The 11,513-nt window shown below is 41.8% G+C and overlaps 1 protein-coding gene across 1 annotated transcript; it reads left to right on the plus strand.

The window, feature by feature from the left end:
- The first annotated feature begins 246 nt into the window (after nucleotides 1–246).
- LOC133411578 (cytochrome P450 7A1) lies at nucleotides 247–8,069 on the plus strand. The gene is made up of 8 exons (XM_061694112.1): nucleotides 247–450; nucleotides 1,527–1,767; nucleotides 1,887–2,096; nucleotides 2,181–2,375; nucleotides 2,504–2,703; nucleotides 6,980–7,110; nucleotides 7,219–7,397; nucleotides 7,469–8,069. Exons 1-8 carry the CDS (start codon nucleotides 368–370, stop codon nucleotides 7,769–7,771), a joined length of 1,542 nt encoding a protein of 513 aa, XP_061550096.1. The 5' UTR covers nucleotides 247–367; the 3' UTR covers nucleotides 7,772–8,069.
- Nucleotides 8,070–11,513: the final 3,444 nt, after the last annotated feature.

Genomic DNA, 11,513 nt, shown 5'->3' on the forward strand with positions numbered 1-11,513 from the left:
AATCAATGTAGTAATAAAGTTCCACACGGTAACAATAACATTTAAAGAACAGAAATAACACTTGATTTGGTGCACAACAAGTAGTGACAAATCATCACCCAGCCTATATTCAAACAAGTGATGACATAATGTGCTTTTTTGGTCTGCCTTTGGACCCACCCAAAGGCACAATGCAGTTATAAAAACACCTTCCGCATGGCAATGTGTCATCACTCTCACTCGAGCTTATGCTGCTCGTTGACACACACACACACACACACACACACGCACGTACGCTGGTTAATTGCAAAATTTTGTTTTCTGCCCGACATCAGTGGGAAAGCCTTTTATTCTGTGGGACCTTCGCCTCATTACCATTGTTGCCATCATGATTATAAGCGTCGCTCTAATATGGGCAGTGCTGGTCGGGTTCTGCTGCATCCTTTGGCTGGCTGTGGGGACACGACGCAGGTAAGACTATATTAAATCTGTATGCACAATTTTTGAGAGCACAAACATTTGTTGAAAAACAACATTTGTTGCTAATTTAAGAATTCATTTTCATTCATTTTCCATAAGCCCAAATGCAGTACTTATCAATGTACTTTTTTTTTTTTTTTTTTTTTTTTTTAACAATCTATGCTTGATTTGTGGCTTTAAAAAAAATAAAATACCTGTGGCTCAGCACCATCAAATACAATATACAATAATCCCTCATTTATTACATGGGTTAGCTTCCAGAGCAATAGGAGAAATATGTGAAACATGACCACATATTTGTGGGGGAATATTTATACGTTTTAAAGTTGTACGAACCTCCCAACACTCTTATTAATCTTCCCCAGACTCCTATTAATCCCTACTATACTCTTATAAACTCACTACATTTTCTATATTCTTCAAGACCTTTTGAAACAGTAATGCACAGCAGTACTGTACACTATGTAGATTTTAGCGAGATGCTGGACTGTGATGTGAGACCTTTTACCTGTCAACCTAACGACGCTGAAAATTAGTTGGGTGAAGTCAACTACTGGCGAAATATTGATGTGTGCCGCTGTAGTTAAGTTGATAAACAGTTAACACACATTTCCCATATGTGTGTGTGTGCGTTATGTGGGGAACACACACACTTGCTTGCTGCACCGTGAGCGGTGCAGCGGGTGTTACCACAATGAAAATGTATCGATTCCAGCAAAAACTCCAGCCCTACTCTGCCTCTCACTGGCACTGTTTTTTTGCACTTCAAAAGAATGATTCCATATGTGGTGTGGGACATGCCTCTGAGTTGGCGCATAAATAGCGGAGTTTTCCACACAAACACTGGCTACTGCATCCTAATAAGCCTTGCTCATTTTGTTGCATGAACTGATGAAGCCCGCTCGGATGAGAGGCAAAACGTCTTCTTCGACAAACAGAACAGTCCATTAGCAATCGATTCAATGCCCTGAGAATCAAATGAACTGTATGAATAAGAATATTCACAGGCAACTCTGTGAATTTAAATCATGAGGTAAATAACTTCCACTTCCCTTCAATGTCCACAGGCAGCCTCGGGAGCCTGCAGTTGAAAATGGCTTTATACCCTATCTTGGTTGTGCTCTGCAATTTGGGACCAACCCTCTCCAGTTCCTGCATAGCCGTCAGAAGAAGTATGGCCACATTTTCACCTGCAAGATTGCCGGCCAGTACATTCACTTCCTGTGTGACCCCTTCTCTTACCACTCAGTCATTAGACAAGGTAGACACCTGGACTGGAGGAAATTCCACTTTGCAACATCAGTAAAGGTAAGTTTATGAAATTTAATCGCATCAAGTTTTGTGTTGTTCTACAGAGCTGTTTATTTTTTCAAAAGGTGTTTCATGCATTTTATTTATTGTGGACCCTTTCTTCACTAACTAACTAGGCATTTGGCCATGACAGCTTCGACCCTCGCCATGGCCACACCACAGAAAATCTCCACCAGACTTTTCTGAAGACACTGCAAGGCGAGGCATTGCCCGCCCTGATTGAGAGCATGATGGAGCATCTCCAGAATGTAATGTTGAAGTCCAACACACTCAGTCCAACCAAGAATCACTGGGAAGTGGACGGCATTTTTGCTTTTTGCTACAAGGTAAGCAAACGGTGTAACGTTGGTAATACAGACAGCACAGACTTGATTACACTGTTTCAGTTCCCTTTGAATTTTGTTCTCCAGGTGATGTTTGAGTCGGGCTATCTGACATTGTTTGGTAAAGAGCTTGGTGAGGATAAGTGCCAGGCCCGGCAGGCAGCTCAGAAAGCCTTGGTGCTAAATACGTTGGAGAATTTCAAGGAGTTTGATAAGATCTTCCCAGCTTTAGTGGCTGGCCTGCCTATCCATGTCTTTAAGAGTGCCTACAGTGCCAGAGAGGTCAGTGGCAATCTGGACAAGAAATGAATTGATGAAATTTATTTAAAAAGTCTCATTGTGTTTTTATTTCAATTTTTTTATTGTTTTAAATGTTGGTCTTTCTGTGCCTTTTTCTTTCAAATGTGTAGAATCTAGCAAAAACAATGCATGCTGAAAATTTGTCTAAGAGGGAGAACGTTTCGGATCTGATCTCTATGAGGATGATCCTGAACGATTCTTTATCCACCTTCAATGACGTCAGCAAGGCCAGAACTCATGTTGCACTGCTTTGGGCTTCACAGGCGAATACACTGCCTGCAACCTTTTGGAGTCTTTTTTACATGATAAGGTATGATCATTTCATTTGTCATTTTGGCTGGCCTACCATTCTTTTTTTTTTTTTTTTTTTCATTTAGCCAGTATATCTGGTAATGTGCAAACTTATGTCCCTATTATTGATTGTTTTCAGCAAATAATCACTAACTTAGAATTTTATGGCTGCAACACATTCCCAAAAAGTTGGGACAGGTGGCAAAAAAAAACTGAGAAAGTTGAGGAATGCTCATCAAACACCTGTTTGGAACATTCCACAGGTGAACAGGTGGGTGCCATGATTAGGTAGAAAAGGAGCTTCCTTGAATTGCTCAGTCATTCACAAGCAAAGATGGAGCGAGGTTCACCTCTTTGTGAACAAGTGCGTGAGAAAATAGTCCAACAGTTTAAGGCCAATGTTCCTCAACGTACAATTGCAAGGAATTTAGAGCTTTCATCATCTACGGTGGCGGCACGGTGGCCGACCGGTTAGAGCGTCGGCCTCACAGTTCTGAGGACCCTGGGATCAATCCCTTGGCCCCGCCTGTGTGGAGTTTGCATGTTCTCCCGCGTGCCTGCGTGGGTTTTCCACCGGGCACTCCGGTTTCCTCCCACATCCCAAAAACATGCATTAATTAGAGACTCTAAATTGCCCGTAGGCGTGATTGTGAGTGCGAATGGTTGTTTGATTCTCTGAACCTTTTCATGATATTACGGACCGTAGATGATCCATCCATCCATTTTCTGAGCCGCTTCTCCTCACTAGGGTCGCGGGCGTGCCGGATGCCTATCCCAGCCGTCATCGGGCAGGAGGCGGGGTACACCCTGAACCGGTTGCCAGCCAATCGCAGTGTCCTCAGTTCCCAAACGTTTATTGAATGTTGTTAAAAGAAAAGGTGATGTAGCACAGCGGTAAACATGACCCCGTCCCAGCTTTTTTGGAACGTGTTGCAGCCATAAAATTGTAAGTTAATGATTATTTGCTAAAAAGAATACATTTGATCAGTTTGAACATTAAATAACTTGTCTTTATAGTGTATTCAATTATATACAGGTTGAACATGATTTGCAAATCATTGTATTCTGTTTTTATTTATGTTTAACACAATATCCCAACTTCATTGGAATTGGGGTTGTAGACAAATGTTAAAAATGTTAGGAAACACAATAATCAAATTAAGAGCAAATGAAATGTAACCAAGAAAAAACTATAGTAAATTTGATTTCGTACCCCAGTCAGCTAGTTTCTGTAGTTAAATCATATTATTGAACTTTTATCAATTTCAGATAACTGATTGTGAATAGGGCAGCACGGCAGTCTAGTGATTAATACATCTGCCCTTCAGTTCTAAGGCTTGGGTTTCAAATCTCAGCTCCAGCATTCATGTGTGGAGTTTGCATGTTCTCCCCATGCTTGTTTTGTTGTTGTTGTTTTTTTTTGCAGGTACAGTGGCTTTCTCCCACTTTCCCAAAACTTGCATTATTAGGTTAATTGAAAACTTTAACTTGTTCATAGGTGGTTATGGAAGCCCAGATTTCCTTGATGCTTGCTGTCAGTTCTTCTTTGTTTTTGGGTCTGGTGCCCCTCATTTTCCTCTTGATCAATACCCCATAGATTCTCACTGGGTTTTAGATCCGGCGTGTTGGCTGGCCAGTCAAGCACTGTGATGGCATGGGCATCAAACCAGGTTTTGGTGCTTCTGGCGGTATGGGCAGGGGCCAGGTCCTGCCGGAAGATGAAATCTGCATCTCCATACAGATCCTCAGCAGAAGGACTCATCAAGTCCTCTAAGTCCTCCTCTTGCAGTGATTTTGTATTTACGAAAGCAGTTTACCAACGCCTGGCACTGGACATTGCACCCCAAATCATGACTGACTGTGGATATTTTACACTGGACCTCAAGCAGCTTGGGTTCTCTTCGTCACCCGTCTCGCTCTAAACCCTTGGACCTTGATTCCCGAATGAAAGGCACACTTTACTTTCATTGGAAAAGAGGACCTCGGCCCACTGACCAACAGTTCAGTTCTTCTTCTTCTTGGCCCAGTTGAGACGCTCCCTACGTCGGCTCAGGCTCAGAAGTGGCTCGACCTGAGAAACCCGACAGTTGCAGCCCACTCCCGGGTGCGTCTGAATGTGGTGTTTTTTGAAGCTGTGACTCCCGCCTCATTCCACTCTTTCTGGATCTAGAGCTAGATTCTTGAATCTTCTTTGTTCGATAATCCGCTGAAGCCCACGGTCATCTCTTTTGCTGATGCACCTTCTCCTGCCACATTTTGTCCTTCCACTAGACTTTCCATGAATATGCTTGGGCACAGCAGTCTGTGAACAGCCGGCCTCCTTAGCTATGAACTTTAGTGGTTTACCCATCCTATGGAGGGTATCAATGAGTTTTCAAGTCTGCAATCTTCCCTATATTGAGCCGAAATGAGACAATTCAACCAAACTGAAGCAATTTAATAACACCTGGGGAAACCTGTGCAGGTGCTTTGAGTTTAGTAGATGGTTAGTGTGTGACGCTCAGTTGAAGAAAATTATGTCCTGCAAAGTGTGGACTGATTTCTTCACAGTATTCTAATTTTTTGAATTCCGGATTTCGCGGGTTTTATGAGCTGGAAGCCCAAATTATGTGAAAATAAACAAAAAAATACTTGAAATTGTTGAAATTGTGGGCCCTGAATCTATAATCTATGAAAGTTTAACTTTTGAATGGAATTATGGAAATAAACAAACAAAAACAAAAAAACAGCCATGAATGGAAAGCAATTAACAGTACAGTGAAATACAGTACATCTTGTTTATTGCAGGGTTTATGTTGCAGAAACCCAAAAGTAGTGACCAATTATTTGCAACAGAAATATGTCTCATATATGCAATTCAATGCCAATATCTGATACTTTAAGAGGTGAAGGTATTTCAGGGAGGTCACTATCCACACACGATACACAAGCAGAGGCCTGTTAAAAGTGGGTGTGCTCTGCTTGAACGATACCACAGTCCATGCGGGGCACGGTGTAAGCAGGCGGTTTCCTCCTGCCTTAGGCAATGGCACCGTTCCTCACATTGACAGTCCTGGCAATATCGTCAGTGAAAAGCATTATGGGAACACAGAATTCATTGCGGTGATGTTTTAACTACAGTACTAGTTGTAGAAAATCAAGTAAAATGTCGCTTTTGCATTTGTTCCCGTCGATATTGTTACGTGTGTGTGCTCCAATTAGCTAATTGTAGGGCTACGGTTGGTATTTGTGAATTTATTTCATAAAATTCTGTCTGTGGACTGGATTGGATTTTAACAGTGGCTTTCCGGCCATGTTCTTTGTATATTCAAGCAATCTGGTGATTTACTAAAAGTATCAGTTGGGATTACTCCAGGAAGGTTTCTTTTTCTGCACAGAATCACCTTATTTGAGTGATTGTTGCCACATTCAAATCATAAAGCCAATAAAGCTAACTGTATCAGAGCTGTGCGTGTGAGTAACTCCACGACACTGACCATCGAGCCATCCATTTTCCGTATCGCTTATCCTCACGAGGGTCGCAGGTGTGCCGGAGCCTGTCCCAGCTGTCTTCGGGCGAGAGGCGGGGTACACCCTGAACCGGTCGCCAGCCGATCGCAGGGCACATAGAAACAAACACCCATTCGCACTCGCATTGACACCTACGGGCAATTTAGAGTCATAGAAACATAGACATGAACAACCATTCGTACTCACATTCACAGCTATAGGCAGTCTTCATTTGACCTACAATGCATGTTTTTGGGATGGAGGAGGAAACCGGAACACCGGAGAAAACCCATGCAAACCCACGGGAGAACATGCCAAACTCCACACGGGGGAGGCCTGATTTAAACCCAGGTCCTCAGAACTGCGAGGGAGATGTGCTAACCGCGGTGCCGCTTACACTGTCCTGTCCTGTCCTCTCTCTCTCTCTCTCTCTCTCTCTCTCTCTCTCTCTCTCTCTCTCTCTCTCTCTCTCTCTCTCTCTCTCTCTCTCTCTCTCTCTCTCTCTCTCTCTCTCTCTCTCTCTCTCTCTCTCTCTCTCTCTCTCTCTCTCTCTCTCTCTCTCTCTCTCTCTCTCTATATATATATATATATATATATATATATAGCAGTAACAGTCAGAAGACAAGAAAACAGACAAGTAAAATATGCTTTGATTATATGAACAATTGTCATTGTCAATTGGCTAATTTTCTTGGTTAAAAGAAATGACAATACTGTAATTTGTCATTACAAATGGAATAATTAATCATGCTAATAAAAAAAATCATGACTAATGTAATAGTGATTGCGCCTATGTCTGTTTGTAGAAGTCCAGATGCAATGAAAGCAGCTCGTGAGGAGGTGCAAAGAGTCCTGGAGGCTTCAGGCCAGACTGTTAACCCAAGTGACCCCACGTTGAACCTGAAAAGGGACCAATTGGACAATATGCCTGTTTTGGGTGAGTTTATTGCAATACCAAAGTACGTTATCAGACAATACTGTAACACTTCATACTTCCATTCAAGTCAAATGTTGCTAGTTCATATGATCTTTTCACAAATCACAGACAGTATTATAAAGGAAGCCATGCGTCTATCCAGTGCGTCTATGAATGTGCGTGTTGCCAAAGAAGACTTTTTACTTCACCTTGACAACCAGGAGGCTTATCGTATAAGGAAAGACGACGTCCTAGCCCTCTACCCCCCCATGCTGCACTACGATCCAGAGATCTATGAAGACCCCTATGTAAGAGGCATTCCAACTTGTTATAGCAACATGATCAGCATAAAGTCTTTATAATTGGTTATTTCTTGCAGGAATATAAATTTGACCGGTTTCTGGATGAAAATGGTCACGAGAAAACCAGTTTCTATCGTAACGGCAGGAGATTACGCTACTTCTACATGCCCTTTGGCTCTGGGGTCACCAAATGCCCTGGCAGATTTTTTGCCATATATGAAATTAAGCAGTTCTTGACTTTGGTTTTGTCTTACTTTGAAATGGAGCTTCTGGACCCTGCCATCAAAGTCCCGCCTCTTGACCAGTCACGTGCTGGCTTAGGAATCCTTCAACCGACATATGATATTGATTTTAGATACAAATTGAAATCTAACTTTTAATTTTGTTGTTGTTGAGAAAAAAAACGTCAAAATGTACATAGTGTATATTTAAGTACTGTATGTTCATGTCGAGGTCTTACTACATATGTAAATAGATGTTTTCACCCCTGTATATTATGCATTGATTTGTTGCTCTGGAAAATAAATTATGCCCGTTATAGAGTCAATGCATTTAAGATGTTTTATTTCATAGTGGTGCAATGGTTTTAATGATACTGGAGAGAATTCATGTACAACCCCAATTCCAATGAAGTTGGGATGTTGTGTTAAACATAAATAAAAACAGAATACAATGATTTGCAAATCATGTTCGACCTGTATTTAATTAAATACAATACAAAGACAAGACATTTAATGTTCAAACTGATTAACTTTATTCTTTTTAGCAAATAATCATTAACTTAGAATTTTACGGCTGCAACACGTTCCAAAAAAGCTGGGACAGCGTCATGTTTACCGCTGTGTTACATCACCAACAACATTCAATAAACGTTTGGGAACTGAGGACACTAATTGTTGAAGCTTTGTCGGTGGAATTCTATTCCATTCTTGCTCGATGTACAGCTTCAGCCGTTCAACAGTCCGGGGTCTCCGCTGTCGTATTTTACGCTTCATAATGCGCCACACGTTTTCAATGGGAGACAGGTCCGGACTGCAGGCAGGCCAGTCGAGTACCCGAATGTGGTTTGGCATCTTCTTGCTGAAATAAGCAGGGGCGTCCGTGAAAAAGACCTTGCTTGGATGGCAGCATGTTGTATGTAAAACCTGCATGTACCTTTCAGCATTAATGGTGCCTTCACAAACGTGTAAATTACCCATGCTATTGGCACGAACACAGCCCCATACCATCCCAGATGCTGGCTTTTGAACTTTGCGTCCATAACAGTCCAGATGGATCTTTTCCTCTTTGGTCCGGAGGACACAACGTCCACAATTTCCAAAAATAATTTCAAATGTGGACTCGTCGGACCAAAGACCACTTTTCGTCAGTCCATCTTAGATGCGCTCGGGCCCAGAGCAGCCGGCGGCGTTTCTGGGTGTCGTGTATAAATGGCTTTTGCTTTGCACAGTAGAGTTTCAAGTTGCACTTCCGGATGTAGCGCCGAACTGTATTGACTGACATTGGTTTTCTGAAGTGTTCCTGAACCCATGCGGTGATATCCTTTACACATCGATGCTGGTTTTTGATGCAGTGCCGCCTGAGGGATGGAAGGTGACGGGCATTCAATGTGGGTTTTCGGCCTTGCCGCTTCCATGCAGTGATTTCTCCAGATTCTCTGAACCTTTTGATGATCTTATGGACCGTAGATGATGAAATCCCTCAATTCCTTGCAATTGTACGTTGAGGAACATTGTCCTTAAACTGTTGGACTATTTTCTCACGCACTTGTTCACAAAGAGGTGAACCTCGCCCCATCTTTGCTTGTGAATGACTGAGCAATTCAGGGAAGCTCCTTTTCTAGCCAATCACGGCCCCCACCCGTTCCCAATGAGCCTGTTCACCTGTGGGATGTTCCAAACACGTGTTGGATGAGCATTCCTCAACTTCCTCCGTCTTTTTTGCCACCTGGCCCAACTTTTTTTGGAACGTGTTGCAGCCATACAATTCTAAGTTAATGATTATTTGCTAAAAACAAGAAAGTTTGTCAGCTTGAACGTGACATATCTTTGTAGTGTATTCAATTAAATACAGGTCGAACGTGATTTGCAAATCATTGTTTTGTGTTTTTATTTATGTTTAACACAACGTCCAAACTTCATTGGAATTGGGGTTGTAATAAACAGTATGTGTGTGCCACAGAGCCGGCACTTATATTCCGGCCCCCAATGATTACAGTTACTAAAAATAGTATGATGTAATAATTGCACAGCAATGCAGAGCATTCACACACATAGTATGTTATTCTCACTTTATTGTGTGAATGCAGAGCATATGTGTTTCTTACCTTTATTAATAACACCGTGTGAATGCTGAAAACATTCGATTCGCACCGGTCAACTTCAACATATTCCAAAAATTCACGCGTTGTATTTTTCTCATTGAAATATTACCCACATTTCCACATTTTGCACCCCAAAAAAAAATCCCATTCATTCCCAATGAGACATTCAACAAAGTAGTTCCACATAATTGCCATTCCACATTTGAAACATTCAGCCGACATTTGACTGGCTGACCCTTCGGTGACTGGACGATGCATATATTATTGTTTCATGTTGTATTTTAAATATGTTAGATGCATTAAACATTTGTTGCGCTCCTTTCCCAATGGCATTTAACTCCTAGAGAAATACAATCATGGACACAAACTTTGACAACGTGGCATTCTTTTAAATTCAACTTTTGATACCTTACCTTCTGCCATAAAGGTTATGTGGGTTCATGGTTTGGATTTGCACAATGTGTCATGTTTGATAGGTTAACTTGGGTCAATAAGATATTCTGCTATCAGGAATCGCATCCTTCGTCTCCTGACAACAGGGGTGGTTTTTTTGTTGTGAAACAAATGGCAATCATTGCTACGGCAGTCGACGCCCTCTCCCCGCCGCAAGAATATTTGTTATTTGTCTAAGCACTGTGAGTCAACAAAGAGTTGGGAAAGAGTTGGATGAACTGAAAAAACCTTACAGATGAGCCCGAAAGGTCCGATATTTAGAGTATGTTCTTCTTATTCTTTACCTGATAAAAAGAGACAGAAACAGAAGTTCATCTGAAAATAACTGTTACAGAACCAAAACATTTCTGTCCCTATCAAACTGTACTGGCTATTTGTTTTGATCCAAACTTTTTGGACTATTTATTGGTAACATATTTGTATCCGCCTTATACATTGTTTGAAACTTGTTAAGGTACACTATATAATATAAGAATAATAATACAATGCGGTTTACAGGGAGGAAACCGGCGTGCCCGGAGAAAAGCCAAGCAGGCATGTGGAGAACATACAAACTCCACACAGGCGGGGCCGGGGATTGAACCCCCGGGTCCTCAGAACTGTGAGGCACATGTGCTAACCAGTCGGCCACCGTGCCGCTAACACAATACATCAAAATGTATATGTACAATTGTTCATTTACAAAAAAACTCATTATTTAATCAAAAACTCAAGACAAAATGAATGAACACATTTCAATTGACCCATTTCAGACAAAACAAGACGAGTCATCATTTGAATTTGACTAATTTAACAACAATCAATTGTAATTTCAACATCCCGGCACCCTCCGACTGGTCAATGGAGACTTCAATCGTCCTCCTCCTCCTCCTCCTCTGCCTCGTCGACAAACAACTTGACGCGACACGCAGGCTGTGCATCAAGAGGGAATTAAACTGCACCTCCTGGATGCCAAATGCCAATGTAAAGGAAGCTCTTCTTGCATAGTTCACTTCGAAAAGAATAGTTCCGCAAATATGTATACATAGCTAAATGTGATGATGAGTGAATACTGCTTGGGATTGTTCTCCCTTTTGCACGAACGTCCGTATTCATTGTTCATCAATGTAACTTCATATGGAAATAGATGTTCTTATTTTTGCTATTGACTAAGACCGTTCAATTGACTGACATTTTCTATTTTGATTCTTACAAAATATAGGTTTATCAAGTGAATGTGAGCGTGAGTACACCCTATTTCTTGCGAAAGCACGTGGCTGCCACCTTGTCACGTCGAATCGTGCAGCTTGACAACAAGTGATTGACCGTGACAACATGGCGGCTGCGCTGACGTGTGTAAGGAGCGG

This window comes from Phycodurus eques, chromosome 13 (assembly GCF_024500275.1).
Source record: "Phycodurus eques isolate BA_2022a chromosome 13, UOR_Pequ_1.1, whole genome shotgun sequence".
Classification (NCBI taxonomy): Eukaryota; Metazoa; Chordata; class Actinopteri; order Syngnathiformes; family Syngnathidae; genus Phycodurus; species Phycodurus eques.